This window comes from Nesoenas mayeri (assembly GCF_963082525.1).
Source record: "Nesoenas mayeri genome assembly, chromosome: 17".
In the NCBI taxonomy this organism is placed as follows: Eukaryota; Metazoa; Chordata; class Aves; order Columbiformes; family Columbidae; genus Nesoenas; species Nesoenas mayeri.
In genome coordinates this window covers 9,888,202-9,905,426 of record NC_137565.1, presented here as the reverse complement: position 1 = coordinate 9,905,426, position 17,225 = coordinate 9,888,202, and the positions used below count along the sequence as shown (strand labels likewise).

At 47.8% G+C, this 17,225-nt stretch overlaps 1 protein-coding gene across 1 annotated transcript in view; it reads left to right on the top strand.

Moving 5' to 3' along the window:
• Nucleotides 1-911: 911 nt before the first annotated feature.
• Nucleotides 912-17,225, top strand: part of LIMK2 (LIM domain kinase 2) — a gene marked incomplete at its 5' end in the record, with an annotated part of 28,659 nt that continues 12,345 nt past the window's right edge. The window contains 4 exon segments of the mRNA XM_080355356.1: nt 912-951; nt 954-1,025; nt 2,312-2,411; nt 16,004-16,139. Of these exon segments, the coding sequence (XP_080211482.1) occupies nt 912-951; nt 954-1,025; nt 2,312-2,411; nt 16,004-16,139 (348 nt within the window).

The following is a 17,225-nucleotide window of genomic DNA, read 5'->3' as shown; positions in this document are numbered from 1 at the left end:
GCGGAACTCGGGGGGTTCGCACCCGCGGGGCCGCCGCACCGCTGGCTCCGGAACCTGCGCCCGGGGCTGAGCGTGACCCCGTGTCCCCGGGAACGGCTGCGGACCGGCCCGCGGCCTCCGCCGGTTTGCGGGCACACGCGCGGCTCGGGGGTCCTGCCCGGGGAAGGTGCGGGGGCGGCGGCGGCTGCCCGGGGGGCGGCGGGTCCCGCTGGCGCTGCGGTGCTCGCAGCCGCCCCGTCCCGGTGGTTGTCCCGCCCGGGCCGGGGCCGGGGCCGGTGCCCGCCGGGGCTGCCCCAGCCGCGGGAGCTGCTGCTCCTCGCCGGCCGCCTCGGTAGCGTTCCGGTTCCATGTCCCGGGGGACCTGACTGACCTGTTATATTGACTGTGTCCGTTTGCTTTTCCTCCACACCATTTCCTGCTCTGTTTTTTTCATTTCCGTCGCTTCTCCTGGATTCTCCAGCAATTTCGGTTGAATGCAGGACTGTTTATCCCCGTCTGGGAGCCGATCGGCCTTTCTGTGCCCTTACACAGATGTGACAGGGCAGCCCGCAGTGAGGTGACTGCTGCCCGGCGTTCAGAAGCTAACGGGCAAATCTATATGATCGTTCTGGAGGAATAGCCGTTGCTTTTAGTCAGCTGTGGTGTCGTCCTTCATCTTTAAATTCCTTTAAATAGGATCCGCTGTCTGCATTCGCATTTGCAGCCTGTGCCGTGGCGCTGAGCTGGAGCGGAGGGGGCTGCAGGGGGTCTGGGCTGTAGAGCGGCAGCGACTCCCGAAGTTCCACCGGCTTGTGCTGCTTGGCCAGGAGAGTGTCAGCTGCCTGCGTACGGTGGCTCGGGCACACAGGGCTTTGCCTTTTATTTCCAAGCCTGGTTGGTGAGCTGGAGAGCGATTTGCTGTATGGAACAACATGAGCAGTGTGAGCTTTTCTTCCAAGTTTCTCCTAACGCTGCGTTGTGCGGATCTGAGGCCAGGTGCAGGTTTCGGTGCTCTGGGCAGCAGGAGGGGGCAGACGCACTCCCGGGTGCGGAGCTGATGCTTCATCAGGAACTGAAGTGGCAACTCTTGCTAAATGTCATATTTGAATGAACCCTCTCTAGCACTGTGTCTGTGCGGAGCCCCTTATGGGTGCTGCCCATCTGCTGCTCAGGGTGGTGCTTTCTTGTGGTCGAGTAACAAGTATTTTCTCCAAAATAGCTGTTTGTGTAAAATGTACAAGGAGATCTTCACCTTGGTTATTTTCAAACGTTGTCATTGACCTACACAGCGGGGTAAAAGTGCATAGAAGGCTGATGGCTTCTGTTCTGTGTACCTTCAAGGAACGTGACCTGGGTTTCAACCTGCCCAAGCAACTACGGAGTTTTAATGTCCTTCGGAAAATGGAAGCCCGTGGTTAGTGGTTTTCCTTCTCTAAACACACTTCTTTCCTTATGCAGCCTCACTGCAAGTAGGCTTTTGTTAGCAGGAAGGAAAAGGTTTGAGATCTGCCCAGCTAAGTGACATGTTCCTTGTGCCATCCTGTGCCCATCCAGACCCTTGCCTCTTGCTCTAATACGCCCGCACAGCTGTCTGGATTTTGGAGAGCATTTATCTGTGTGCCAGCAGCTCTTTGTGCACAAGTTTTCATGCTGGTTTTCCTGGCATGGATGCACCTAAATAAGCAGCTTTCTCTGGGGCTTTATGGCAGTTCTAGCAGAAGCTATTTTATCTGTTTTATAGCTATTATAAGTATTTTCTGAAAGGGCAATAGGCCAGTAGCATCAACCCCTCTTCCCGAGTCTGACGGCAGTCTGGTGTTGGCTGTACCATCTCTACAGAAATATTCATTCGAGCGTGTAATTCCTTCCTGGTAGTCAAGTCATTCTCTACTGAATAAAGTTCGCTTCTCTTTTCTTTCATTTCTGGGAAATCCAGTTAATTACACAAATGAATGCAAACGTTACGTGCTGAGTCAGGAGGAAGCAGTAGCGTGGCTTCCTGGCCTAGCACGGCTCCGTGTGGGAATTGTTACACCGGACCGGTCTGCCTGCCTGGAATCTCTGCTCTGGAGAGCGATGGAGCTGCTTTCCATTAAAAGTCACATTGCTTTCTTCTGCACAATGTGAAGGAGCAGATGGAGATGTTATGTCTGGAGGAAAAAAAAAAATTACTACGTGAGATGTCAGAGTTCAGCTTGTTGCCTTAAGTGTCTCTGTGTGAAGGCTTTCCTGTCCGTTATGTGATTGAAGGTTGTTCTCTATGGGGGTGCAGCAATCCTTGTTCTCTCTGATGCAAAACGGTTGCTGTATGTCACCTTGTTCCTGCACGCAGGTGAAGAAGTCTGGAGGTGTCTGGGATGCGGGGACAGCATTGCTGCTGGTCAGCGCCTCTACAAGACTGTAAATGAAGCTTGGCACATCTCCTGTTTCCGGTAGGTAAAATTTTAGCCCGTTAAACTCTCCCTGTGTTGTTCAGCTGACTTGGAACCTGGTGGATAATACCAATATTAACAGGGAGCTCTTGCTGCCATCTCTGTGCCTGAGCTGTTCCGAGCCTCTTGCAGAGCGATTGCGTCCTCTCGGTTGCCACTGCATGTCAGTGGTTCCCGTAGCACTTTGGAACTGGTTCTCAGTCCCAATAGCGTCTGACGCTGCCGGGCAAAGTGTTGCCACGCTGACGCAAACACATACGGGAATGCAGATAAAGGACAAATGAAAGCTCTGATTTACTGGTGGCAGCAGAAGCCATGGGTTGGATATTTGTCTTCAGCTGCATTCCCAAGCAGTGCCCAGGCAATTTGGATTGCCTGTGGCTTTTTCCATGTGTGGTAGGTACAAGGGAGGTGTTGGGGTGTTGGGGAAAACTGCTGATATGGGGAGAGAGGTCTTGCCTTTTACTTCCTCGCCTTTTCAGACTATTAAGACGTACAAACTGATGAAATTTCTTGGATAGTGTTGCTATCAGCAAGCACAAAAAGGGACCTCTGACGTGCTCTTCTTCATGCCGGTGGGAGTAATGCCTCTTGTCGGTGTTTCATGAATATGTAGTTCTGTTTTCATGCTCCGGAATCACATTTCATGCTACTGGAGCAATGCTAGCTCTGTTGACTTGGAAAATCTGTAAGTTAGAATGACTTGTTGCTAATCACAATTATAGCTTTATATCACTGCAAATCCCAGTCCTTTGGGTTTCTGTTGATTTGCGTATTCATGTTTGGCTATTTTGAGTCAGCTGCTCTTCTAGTGTGCTGTTCTTGAGCTTCCTTAGATGTGCCTGTAGCCAAACTCCAAGCTGTGTGTGTTCATAAGTCTTTCTTTCCTGCCTTTGAATATATTTCTGTTGTGAGTCTTGGTTTGCAAGCGTCTGGTGCTTCTTGCTGTTAGGGCTGTGAGGTGGGTAATAGCTGAGCTGGAGGCAAATCCTGCCCTTATCACACTTCATAGATAATTTGATATCACAGTTTATGTTGTAAAATGGAACTTGGGTGGATTTGGTGGGGGTTATTTTGTTTGTTTTATGCAAGTGAAGACAGCAACTTTTCTCCCAAGACGTGTAGCGACTTTCTGCATTTGAGACGCGCTTCTCTCGTGCTCTGTGCTTTCAGGCAGCTCGAGCACCCAGCCAACAACTGGAAGCTGCCATTCCCCTTTTCCTACTTCCAGGGTAGGACTGCACATGCAAACAAATTCCCAGTTTGCACCCTGTTAGTCCTTGTCTTCTGTTCTCCCTAAACTCTGCTGAGCGCTGGTCTTGTGCTTCATGTCCCAAAGCCAAACTTTAAAAGCCTCCAAGGGCAGGAGCCTTTGGCAGCTGGGAGCTGTGAGTTCCGGCAGCTCTTGTGTTTTTTCCAGTCTTGCTGTGGATTAGCTGACTCCCCTGGCACCGAATTTCTCTAATGCTGCTTGGCGCCGCGCCAGGCTCGTTAGCTCTGTTTATTCTTGGTCAGGCCGGGCTGCTGATCATGCCTGGCGCTGGCAGGAGCTGACGTACATGCGTGTCTCTCAGGATTTAAGTTTTTTGTCACTTCCCTCCTTCCTCAAACTGCGCATACGGGAGCTTTGTCTCTGAAAGCTCTGTTTTCTCTGGTGTGGCTGGAGGGACATGCAAATCCCTTTGTGGATCTTGGATATTTTAAACTGTTCTTTGGCCGGCTGGTCCTTAGGCTTGAATCCCACGGGTTGGACCTGGATGAGGAGGTTTCTTAGATGTTTCTGTCACAGCGTCTGTTGTGAATTAACTCTGATGTATTTTTGTGCCTCTGAATTCTGCCGAGGTAGCGGACGCTTTCAAAGGTCGTTGCTTTTCACCGACACACAGTTCCACTGCGTTTGGAACTTGTGTTGCACAGAACTTCAAACGCTCCACCAAGAAAGGGAAGGAGAAGTGGCAAGGTGTCTTTTTCCTTAGGTCTGGCTCACTTTTACCCAAGGGGATTATTGGAAGAGCTTATTTTGACCTAGAACATGCCGTTCTTATTGCTTTCAGTCCAACTTTTTTCCATGCTACAAAATAGAAGATTCTGCCTTGAATTCTACTTTTGAATAAAGTATTGATACTTACTATTCTGATGTCCTTTTATGGTCATTTTGTGTTTGTTTGGTTTGGTTTTGGTTTTTTTTTAACCACAGATAAAGACACATGAAATTAAAGACAATTCTCTCTTTCCATAAAGATATTGCATATTTGGAGTGGGATAGAGTGAGGAGACCCAGCAGCATGGCTTAATCTTAAGGACACAGTATTTATTAAAAACCCAGTTTTGATTATTTGAAAACCATCAATTCAGATCAAGCCTGTTGAATACATCCAAGTGGAAAATGCTTTTAGATCGATATGGAGAAAAATTATTGGAAGTGGTAGTAGGAATTCCTACTGTAGCAGGGTGCCTAAGATGTGCTTAGGAAGGAAGACAATGGAGGTTCAGTTCCTTCCTAACCGTGAAATAACAGAGGATGTATATTGCTACGGTCTATAAAATACATCTAATATAAGTAGCCAAGCAACACAGGCCAAACCCTCCACATCAGAGAAAAGCTGTTCACAGTATTCAACAAAAGGTATTGGAGGTGATGGATTACTGAGGATTTTACAGTTTCAATTTAAAAATATACTGCTTAGTTTATACCCAATCCAGTTAATGAAAAGCTGAAAAATCATCAGAGGTTTGAGGAGTGGAAAAGCTCATCTTCCTTTTCTGGAAGAGGAAAGGAAAGCAAGGAAATTCTGTATGAATTGAAAAGTTTTCATTGGTAGGTCTAAGGCACTGAAGATGATGGTGACTAGAACATATTAATTCAATTTGGACAAATATTTCCTTTTTGCTTAAAACATCAGATTTTTATGCATATGCAATGCAGCTCGATCTCTGGAAAAATTCTTATGGCTTTCTGTATATTTTTTAAAAATTATATTATGAAATAGTTTGATGCTAATTAATAATATAAACAACTGCGTGACTAAAAAGTGCAAGCTTTGGTATCTGACTAAATAGGTGTGAAGTCATTTTATACTGATTAGGGATTACATTATTATATTTAAGTAATTGTAAGCAGTAAGTTGACTTTCCAGTAAAAGATATTGGCTAAAGTAAAATACAGTAAAAAAAGTAATAACACAAAATGTATTTGTGTAAATCACAATAAAAATTGCCTAGTAATTAGAGTTAAATCAGTTCACCTGACAGATTGTTTAGGGTTCATGTGTTACTGCATTCCAGTTTCTGTTAGTGCACTGGAGGTAGACACTGAAACACACGGGGTGCTGTAACCACCACAAGGCTATTTTCTCTAGATGGATACCTAGAAAAAACAGAAGGGTTTTGGCAGAGTGCAGCAGAACTCCTGGCTCTGTCTCCTCCTGCTGTTCTGAAGTGAATTTGAAACAAATTCTTGTTTCTCAGTAACGGAACAAGGTTAAAAGCAGATTCTTCCCGGAATCCCGTTGCGGCCCCTCTGCAGCGCGACCATTGTCCGTGGGCAGAGAACAGACCCGGATTAGCTGTGGGTGCATTCGGGGGTGCCCTGAGCTCCGCGCTGCTGAGCGGGAAGAGAACCACTCTTAATTTGCCAACTCTAGCGATTGGATTTTCTTACAAAGATGTGATTTCTTGTTTTTTTTCTACACTGAATGACATCCTTTGTGTGCTGCAGAAGGAGTTTTTGCTCTGCAAAACTTAGTGAATCACCTCGACTCTTTTTAGATTTGGGGGCAGAGGAAGGCAAGCCAGGCAAACTTGTATTAAGAATGTATAACATAAATTAAACCTGTTTTGAGGGTTGCAGGATAAACTAAATGACTTCTGAAGGTATTTTCCAAGTCTGTTTTCTGTGGTTCTTAGGATATCTACTAAACGTCAACTCATGTTTGAAAGCAAGTAATTTCAATGGCTTTGGAAAGATCAAGACACTGGTCACTGAACGCTCTCCCATCACTGCAGATTTTCTGTCTCCCGGGCTGTCTACTAGCACGTAATTATCCTTAGAGTTAGAAGTTTCTGTCACTATCTTCAGAAATGCCCCTTGTCGCAATTTAAATCCATTTCTTCTAGTCATGCTTGCGGTGGACAAGCTGAAAACAAGCTTTCTCCCCCTTCTGTTATTCACAGAACCTTTTCCTCTTGAAAGCAGCAATCGTGTCCCGCATCAGTCCGTCCCAGACTGAAGAAATCCAGGATCTAGCTTTTTCTCACAGACGGTGTTTTCTACACTTTGGATCAGTTCTGTTGGTTCAGATTGCTTGGCACAGGATGGAGAGATCTAGAGTGACAGGATATGAAGCTCAAATGTACAAATGCTGACAAATAAAGATGTGAGCAAAGGTGCTTATTAAGATGACTTTGAAATGTGGGGATGTTTGATGCTTTGGATCTTCCTTTAGCTTTGCAGCTGTGAACACAGCCAGGTTTGTACACTCAGCAGCTGAACTCAAGAGCAGGGGAAATATCAGCAACAAAAGGCAGCTGAATTATGGTAGAAGCAGGAAGACGAGAATCTCCTCACCTTCCTGGTCTTCTCCAGTTCCTGGCAGTCACAGAAAGCCCAGAGACAAGAGCTCTTCTCCACTCACCCTGCAGGCTCTGGGAATGTCTCCCTGGTGGCGTCCCAGTCAGCTTTGCAATTCACCAGCTCACTATCAGATTTAGGGAGGAATAGCTGCTAAGTGCCTGCTTGTACATGGATCACCACGACTGCTCAGGAGTTTAAAAATCCAGAGGAACAATGAGGCGCTTTGCAGGTGGCAGTGGCCGCATTCCATGGAGGAATCTATCAGCTACAGGACACCATGACCCTTTCTGTTTAAAGGAGGAGCTGGGCATTCCAGTCCAAACTGTTGACTTGCACGGCTTGTCCTTTAGGGCATTGTTATATGGAGGTAATTAGAATTACTCACACAGTGCAGAATGTATGAGAGGGTCCACGTGAGCGAGACAGGATCCTTCCCGGAGGAGTTCAGCTGTCTGCATAGACAGAAGCAGCAAGGCAGGAGGTGAGTGAAGGTGCGATGGTGTAAGCGCTGATCTTATTGCCGTCTGTGCTGGGTTTACAGATCAGCAGTCACTGCTTCTAAAACCGTGCACAATCTATGAAGTTTCAGTAGGTTTATTTTCTTTGGTTTGCTTCTCAGCCCACACGTATTTATGACACCTGTGTCCATTAGGCAAGTATGGTGGAGATGGAATTTTTATCTCCACCCTAATGTTGTGCTTGGTGATGTTTGGTACCATGAAGACATCGCTTTGTCAGTCTGCAGTTCTGCTGCTGCTTAGAAGTGAGATTCAGTAATGGAAACGAGCTTCACTTCACTGTTTGTTTTAGTTTACTGAAGAGCTGTTTGCAAGAGCTTTCACTCGCAGGTACGTGCGTATCGGAACGGTATCAGTTTCAGGAACTGACTGTGTCTTTCAACAGCAGCAAAGCACGTGTTACGTGTAAGTGCCTTGGAAATACAATGAGGTGTTGGGACTGTACTGAAGTATTTGGAATGCCTCCAAACTGCGCCCATGCCGAAACAAAGACTCGCTGCAGACTCTTCAGGCATCAAGCAGATGCTTTTTCCCCGGCTTATTCCAGTCCCACACATACCCAAGTGCCTGTCTGTGCCAGGATAAACGTATCTTAGGGCTGGTAGATACGCTGAGCCGTGCATCTGTCTGTGGACATGCTATTGCACAGCACGGAGTGTGTGGTAACGAGGGTGTCTGGATGTGCAGCCCAACCCCGGCTGCTTTAAGATATTAATCACTTGAATATCACAATAGCTATGTGATGCATTTCTGTGGGGACGAAGCTGTAACAGCTGCGACTTGGTTTGCTATAAATTTCACGTTAAGTCATTGTCGAAGTTTTTCATTTGTTCCTTTTTATTTGCTGGTTATATTTTTCAGGTTTCTTTCTGGCAAAAATTACTGTACAATTATAAACCGTAGTAAGGAAGGCAATTCCCTGTGATGGCAACATGTTTGTAGTGGAAATGCTGTCAGCATTTGTGAGAGAGAAGGTGCTGATACCTGACTTAAGCTGGTGAAGAAGAAACTTGCTTTGATGCATTTTGGCCCTCAGAGATGGTATCAGTAAAACTGCATAGAAAAGGGTCCCACACACACAGCTGCTTATCAGCATTTTTAAAGTACAGTCATTCTGGCAGGAATTCAGGTCTAAAATGTATGAACGCATTAACACCTTTTCCAGAGCCCTTTTATCAGAGCAATTGTGTCTCAAATAGGTCATGGAGACAATAAAAAAGGCAAGAAGTAACAAGAGAATTCTGTGTAGGAATAAGTAACTCACTGGCTGCTGCTGGGTCTTGCTGCAGAAGTAAAATCATTTTGATAAGATGTTTCCTGTTTAAATAGACATTTGACTATGTGTCCTTTGGCTTTAAGGAACTCTCAAACAAAATCCCTTCCTCGTTGCTTAGCTGTCTGGGTGGTTTTTATTACTTTGAAGTTGGGCTTTATCTGCTGGCTTCATTCACAGACTAGCTGGCTGCTTATCACATCTGTGGATCAAATCTTCAAAGGTTTTGTCTGAAGAGCTGGGATTTATGAGGTCACGTGGAATCCCCCTTGGAGGGAGTTCAGCCCATGGCAGCAGAATTGTGGGGAAAAGCTTTTGTGTGTAGGTGATGGCGGGCAGGGCAGGGGCTCTGCGATGCACCGAGGTGTGCGTGTGTCGTGGGAAGTGTTGCATTGCGAGCGCTGGCCCGCTTTCAGCACGCAACGTATAGAGAATGTGGGAGACCAGAGTGCATTCCTAGACACAGACTCACCGTGTTGCTGCTTCCAGTAGAGCTGTGTGAAATGTCAGAAGGAATTAGACCCGTGCGGGAGTTGACAACCCCATCGGGCTCTGCTGCACTAGGCTTCGCTGCACTTTTACAGCCGGGCTTAGAGACTGCGCTGCATGGGTGAAAACGATGATTTCTTTTTGTCAGAAATATGGCTGCTTATTAAAAGTTGAAAAAAAAAGAAAGAAAAAATAGAGAAAAAAAACAGCGTAAAAGGCTTCCTGGCTTTGTGCTTACTTCAACAGCCAGCAGCAGCTGTCAAATCTGCAGCCAAAACTGCCTCGTCCCAGCCCCGAGCGTCCCTTGAACAGCGTGCCAGCGGAGACGAGCATCTCCAGTCAAAGCACATTTGAGCGCTCTTGCCTCTGGAACATGCAGCATGATTTTCAGGCTGTGTTCAGGCTTGCCAGGCTTTGCTGACTGTACAGAAATGGGAGGGCTCGGGGCAGCAGCATGTGTTTATTGCATTTCTGAGTGCCTTGCAAACAGCTTTAGCTGATTAGGCCACTAGAGATCACACTTGGCTTCAGAGCAAGCAAAATGATACAACTACAAGTGCTGCAAGCAGGAGAGGGTACTCTGTGCTGACTTATACCTCAGCTTCCATTCAGGAGATGAAGATTAGGTTAAATGATTGCAATGATCTCTGTTAAAACAGTCTTGGAAAGAAAGTTATTTTCCCTTGGATGAAGCACACTGAGTTACCCCTTGCAAGAGGACGAGCAGATTGCAGGTGCTGTGGAGCTGGGGTGATCCTGCTCGCTGGGGGCTGTAGGAAGGGATCTAGTACGCGTTAACTGGATGTGTTTGGAGACGCGACCGGCTGTCTTTGTCGCTCTGCCTTCCTTGACTTCTCCATCAGAACGTACCGCCGCCGCAGAGAGGAGTCTCGCGTTCGTGCGCTTGGCTCTTTCTTTGGCGCAAGTTGCTATCTTTCAGCACTTATTAACGCAGCCCCGCTTTGGCCCAAAGCTCCACCTCTCCAAAGAAGTGGAGCTAATTCAGGCTCTGCAGCCACACGCTGTCCTCTGCAATGGCTCCTCCTCCCCTCCCACCCTTGGGTGGAACCAGAGAAGGGAAAACTTGACAATAGTTAGCAAGCAGCAGAGCTCGCAAGAACTGCTGCAGAAGCATGTCCAGCTAGCCTGGGTAGCAGTTGTTCTGTCCTTCCCGAGGGAGCCGCTGCTGCCGAGAGCAGGAGGAGGTTGTTACAGCCATGGGAGCCGGGAAACATCTGGAAAGGAATGAGCAGCTGAGAGACCTGGCATTCCTTGGGCAGCTTCAAAGAGAGGTGAAGTATCTGAATCAGCGCAAGATTAAATGAGCTCTGGCTGCTGCCATGTTGGCAGAACAGACCTGTTCAGAGGCAGTTGGACGAGTTTGTGGCTGAGCCAGTTTATCCAGCGTTGAAGATGGGAAGTTACTTGTCTGCCCCAGCTTACTTCGCTCCCAAGGATCCCTTTCGGTAAGTCTTGCGCAGGATCAGCAGCGGATCTTCAAAGAGTTGTTTCCCCCAGTAACACTATCCCAAGCAGTTACCGTGCAAGGTGTGAAGAGTGAGGTCCAGTGCTTGTGCGCAGGGAACAACCGGCCTCACTGGGACCTGTCTTGCTCTCAGGAGCAGACAGGGAAGATTCCAATTACCAGCCTCTTGGCAGATGTGTGGAACTAGGGAATGGCACCTGTGCTGTGGGCAGTAGCCCAGGTGAGCAGGCTGTGTGCTGTGAGCAGTAGCCCAGGCAAGCAGGCTGTGTGCTGTGAGCAGTGCCTGCATAGCCCAGGCGAGCAGGCTGTGCGCTGTGAGCAGTGCCTGCGTAGCCCAGGCGAGCAGGCTGTGTGCTGTGAGCAGTAGCCCAGGCAAGCAGGCTGTGCGCTGTGAGCAGTGCCTGCGTAGCCCAGGCGAGCAGGCTGTGTGCTGTGAGCAGTAGCCCAGGCAAGCAGGCTGTGCGCTGTGAGCAGTGCCTGCGTAGCCCAGGCGAGCAGGCTGTGTGCTGTGAGCAGTAGCCCAGGCGAGCAGGCTGTGCGCTGTGAGCAGTAGCCCAGGCGAGCAGGCTGCCTTTCGGAGCAGCACCACGTACGCTGCTTTACCCCGTGCCCCGGTGCTCTGCTCCACTGCCAGAGGAATGAGATTAACTGTGGCTGCTGCTCTCTCTTCCAAAGCTGCTTGTGCTTGGGCAGGGTGAGGTGAGGTGCTGCTGTGGGGAGTTCAGGAAGGTGATGTAATCTGCAGCGAGGCAGTGCCTAATCTTGTTTGAGAAAAGAACTCAAGTACCTTGCAGGTAACTAGAGACAAGCAGCACGCTTCCCTTACATGGACAGGATTCTTCCCTGTGATATTTTTGTTAATATAACAAACATTCTTGGTCCAGTTGAACAAATGAGGCTTGAGAAGGGCCATAGCTACAGAACAAGGCTTTGATTGCATTACATCTCCATAGTGAAAACTCTGAGTGGGGCCGAACGCAGCCAGGGTGGTGACGGACCAATGTGCTGATACGGTGCATGGATGGGGAAAGGCAGAGCTTGCAGTTTCATTGTCTCCCTCCTGTTCCCCTCCACTCGGATTTGCTCATTATTGATCCTGCTCCTGCAAACACAGTTTGTTGTACTGATTTGGGAGTAAGGAGCCTTTTGTTAAAACAATCTAGGATAGGAGCAAATACTGCTGCGCAATTGCTAAGCTGCTTTAGGCAACTTTCTGAATCAGCGTCCACTTTCAGAAGAAGGAAAGTGAGCAGGCGTTTATTGTTTTTAATATGTGTATGGCATTGTGCTGAGCCACAGATACACCTTCTCCTAAGTGTGTGGCAATGGTTTTGCATAGTCAGAGCTTAAACATTCTGTCTTCTAGTACATAGTCAGTTTTCTAGTATGTGTTCTTCCTTGTCTAGCGTCTCTTACATCGCCAGGGCACGCAATCCTGCCAGGGCCGGGTGAGGAGCCTGTGGGGTAGCTGCAGGCTGGCGTGATGGTTTATTCCGCAGGTTTCTGTTTGCGTGACTGTCCTCTCCCCTGCTCTGCCTGCAGAATTGGAACCACAGCTCTTTCGAGCCTGTCTAGCGTTAACTGATCTAGCCTGACAGTGCGTGTGGGGGGTGGATTTTATTAATGAGCCCTTCTCAAAGGGATCTGTCTCTTCAGCGCCAGGGTAGTCTTTGCTTCCATGAGGGTATTGGCTTTCATTTAGATGTAAAAGAGATGCCACTCAATTGAATCTCCATCTCACTGAAAACCAGGCTGGTTACCTGTTGTGACCTGATCCTCCTGCCACCCCTCACAAAGACAAGTAGCCATCAGGCAGCGATTTATGAACTCTTTCTGCACCTGCTGTGCTACCGAGCATCAGGGCTGCACCCAGATGCTGCGCAGGGTTCCTGAAGGATGGCAGTGGGAGACAGATTAGTGTATTTGTTTATTACCAAGGCTGGGAAGTGAAGAATTATAATGTGTGGGACTGTATGATCAGAGCAGGGCTCTGCAGCTCTGAAAATGGTGGCTGGGCAGCAAGAGGAAATGCGTCCAGTATGGCTGTTACCAGCCCTCCAAGAACCTTGACCACCACGCTTTGTTCCTCTGTAATAAGAAGAGCAAATCATCTAGGTGAAGATTAGCGGTTTCTAATCTATAAAAGACAGAGGAGTAAGAAATCTTCCTGTCCTTTGGTTGTGGTGACTGGCAAAGATTAGCTTGCTTAGTACCTGCAGAAGTAATTGTGCTCCTGCTCAGCTGATGTGAGCCCTGGCAATGGCAGCGCTGCAAAGCCACGCAGCTCACAGGGAGGGAGAGGAAGGAGAGGTAACTCTTGTATCTTCCGAGATAAAATTCCAGCATATCTCTTCAATGACAGTCACACAGAACAATCGTCTCCTTCCTTTATCATTTGGCACTGAAACAGTTGAAACAATCTTAAAACGATACCTGTGTACTGTCAGTCCTCCACACCTGACAAAACCAAACCCCTTTCTACATTACAGAACGCATGGTGAATATAGAAGGTGCTGCTTGGCCAGTTAGACCCATTACCAGCATCCAGCCTCTCTGGGGCTGGTCGCTTTGTTTCTGTTGTCTCACTGCCCTAGGTGGGGTTCTGAGCCCTAAGCTGCAAACCCGTCCTGCCCAGATTTGTTTAATTGCATAGCAAAGAACTGACTGGTTACTGGCTCCACCCCCCTCACCTTCATTTTGCTATGGGTGTGTTGCAAATTAGATACCAGTGCTTATTTCCGGATGGAAGCAAACTAATCACAGTGCTCTGAGGTTGGAATAACACCATGAAGAACTAAGGGAAAGATAAAGGGAAGACAAGTATACATGATCCTCTGGAGTCTGTCTAAACAGAATTGCAGTTTTGTTGCTTTTGCAGAAGTTTTATATTTTCTTAGGGGGGAAAAAGGAGTGGTTGAAGGTGAAAATGAAGAAAGGTGAGGAAGGGATGGTGGTGTGATTAACAACAAACAAATAACCCTCCTGCTGGGAGTGAACTTACACAGAGAGCCGGGTCCTGAAGCCCTGGTGGAACAGTCTCCAGCTTTGCCGTGTGCATCCCAAGCGCAGGTCTGGTCACAGCTCCCCGTTTGAAGATGTAATCGCTCCCGCAGCACACACTGGTACAGGCATGCACGCAGAAGTCGGATAAGTCTGAGGGATCCCATTTGCCTGTGTTGAGCCAGATGTTCCTGCCACAAGGTGATAGAAATCTTCGCTGTTAGTCTCCACTTGCTCTTTTCTCCCTCCCACTCACCCACTTGATCATTCAGCATGGAGTATTTACTGCACACGGAAGCCAAAGGCTGGTGGTTGAAGGCAGAGTGCGTTGCGATGCCCTCTAGGTCTCTTGCATACCATGAGCAGGGTGTAACCATGACAGTGCCCCAAGGCTGAGACGGTAATAACGCAGGTACCAGGTACCGCAGTGGTGAGTTACTGCTCCCTCTGCCTCAAACAAAACTGGCAGGGCCTGCTGCACGTGCGGCAGTTCTTTCCCATCACTGGGGAGGGGGGAGTGGGCAGGGATTGGAGCTTCTCAGCTGGGAGAACAAACACTATAAATGCCAAATACATTAAAAGGAGCAACTTTCCTGAGGGTAGGGTACGGCACTAAATACCTCATGAGGTGTGTTTTCCCCTAAAACCATGGGCTGCTTACAAGCAGCCTCACCTTGTTGCTTTGCAGTCTTTTGAGACGGAGCAAATAACTCCATGTTGGAGCACAACCAGCTTCGCATATCGTCACACTGGTTACGAGCTGGTGGAGTTTACAAGGAATATCTTTGGCACAAATAAGCTTTCAGGCAGCTTGTGAGAGGTGAAGTCAACAGTAGCTCTCCTCTTAGACCTGGGAGCACGTAAAAAGTGCAACTGGTGCTGTGGAGAGAGCTGAACCCCCCAGACCCCCGCCTGGTGTAACAGGTTCCCTCCAGTGCAGTAACTGGGACAGCTACTGGGGTAAGGGGCAGAATAAACTCTTCCATCTTTGGGAAAGCATCGTACTGATGACAACATTGATCCTTCAGGTGTTTCTTTGAACTAGTTATTGGTGAGTAACCTGCCCTGGATTCTGCACTCAGAAACAGCCAATACCAGACTAATTTTCCTTTTAAAGTCTGAGAACCTGCTCCCCAGGGCTAATGGAATAATCTTTAGTGATGCAACTGCTGTCTGTGCCTTATCTCTCCATTAAATCACACCTCGGTGCTGCAGAAGTTAAACTCCCTTGCCCAGTGCATCCTGCTCAGGCAGGATTATTTTGTGTTCAAGAAGCCTGAAGATCTGGGTTCTGCTGCTGATTTGCTAAAATACTATCTGCAGGAGAACTGCTGCCTCTTTTTCCTTTATGGGGGGGCCGGGGGCAGGGGAGGAGTTTGTTTCTGGGGGTGGGTATAGGGAGAGGATTAATGGTTGCTTGTTGAAATGGGAGCTGACACTGATATGTGTAGCATTTTGAGACTCCATGAAATAAGAGAAATAGTTTTGTTTGGGTTTTTCTTGGTTGGTTGTGTTGGGGTTTGTTGTTGTGATTTTTTTTCTCCTGTGCTGCCATCAGCAGAAGGAAAGGGAGAGCAGTCGGTAGGGAGAGCTGGAGGAGGACTTTCAGCACAGATAATTGGTACATGCAACAAATGCGGAGTTCAAAGGACTAATTGCTTTGAAAACTCTCCCTCAAATGGGTAGTGCTGCAGCTGACCTTTTGGGAGAGGTCTCCTTACAAAGAACAGAAAGGATTTCCACAAAGGTCGGTGCAAACCTGGCTTTGTGTTGCGCGAGGAAGTGGATCCAGCCTCTGTCCCCCTTCCTGGACGGGCCGAGGTGACGGCTGCTCTGGCACACGGTGCTGTGAGGCCGTAGAAACACCGAGTAGGGACGGAGCAGAGCTGTCTGTGTCCCGGGCAGCTCCACAGCTGGATCCTGCGTCCGGGAGGAAGCAGAGGAGCACAATTTATAAGGCAGAATTTATAAACCTACTGACGTGTTTTAATAAATGGATGGGATTTGTTTTAAACTTTGGAAGCTTGTCTTTTCCTTTGTATTGGTTGATACCACATACCGTGACAAACCTTGGGTTTGGTGCTAATTTTTGTTAGGAAAAGCATTGGGAATGGGGGGTTTTAGTACATCTATAGCTAGAACAGCTGGTGATGAGCTGCTGCAGAATGGCTGTTTGTCCATGCAGGAGAGGACCTTGGTTGTTGATTTGTGACTCATTGCCAACTGGAACTTTGTTCCTTTGTTTCCTTCAAGGTGCTCTGAGTGTCAGGATCCCCTCACTAACTGGTACTATGAGAAGGACGGGAAGCTGTACTGTCACAAGGACTACTGGGGCAAGTTTGGGGAGTCTTGCCATGGCTGCTCTCTGCTGATGACCGGACCTGTGATGGTAAGGACTCCGGAGGACTCCGGCCCCCAGCCACTTGTACTTGGCTGAGAGTTGCCCTAGCTACTCAGATAACCAAATAAACTGAAGGTAATAGTCTCCTTGCTGCTTTAATCTCTAATCGGAGATTAGAAATGAGGTTTGTGTGTGCATCTTCTGGATAAAGATTAATTTTGAACAGGCGTAGCCCTTAAAAGAGGGATGTGGGGGTTCTGAAGCATATGAAAAAGTAAAATAAGGTGCTGAAATGCACGGGCATGAGAAGTAGAAAGGTGTTTAAGGGGACGTCTGCTCGGTTTCTGTAGCCCAGTGCCCCCCTGACTCCATGGGGTGATTTTCCACTGCACTGCGAGTCAGAGCTCACAGCAGGTTGTGGCTCTGGGGACGCTGCCGTCCAAGTCCCACCTGGACTGTGGCCAGAGTGGTTTTCTGGCCCATGGAGTCTTGACGTAGCGTGAGCCCCAGTGGCGCTGAGGCCTTGAACTCTGCCCGCACAATACAGGCTCGCCTAAATGTTCCCCTCCATGCCGAGACCTTGCAAATGTTTGACCTTTAAAACTGTCAAGAATTAAAAATAACCATTCTTTTTCTAGTGGGGGCCTAAATAAAAGCAGCATGGCTCTGAGTAATATGATTGCTACCTCAAAGGGAAGTACTGTGAAAAGCGCAGACAATTTCTCATTGCCTGCAAAATACTGCCAATAAGGGAAGTTCTCATAAGGAAAATAGAAAAACAGATCAATGAATAAAGATATTCTTTAAAGGTATTTTGTTGTCTCAGTCAGCTCACTTTTTTTTTTCCTGTCAGCTGGCTGGTAAAGTGTCTGAATTTGTGCATTGCCTGTCTGCCAAAATAAAAAGCCCTTTCAGCTTTATTAATTCAGGCGTAACATTAGTTATCTTGCCAAGAGCAACTGAACAGGAAGGTTTAATATCTTGTTTACTAGTGTACAGCAGACTATTGACTATTTTTAATAGTTGAGTGGCTGCCAAATATAGCAGAGGTTCCTGAGGCACAAACTTTGCTTTGCATGTTGATGTGTTTGTTTCAGAGAAGGTTTGCAAACCAGGTGTCCGAGATGGGGTTCA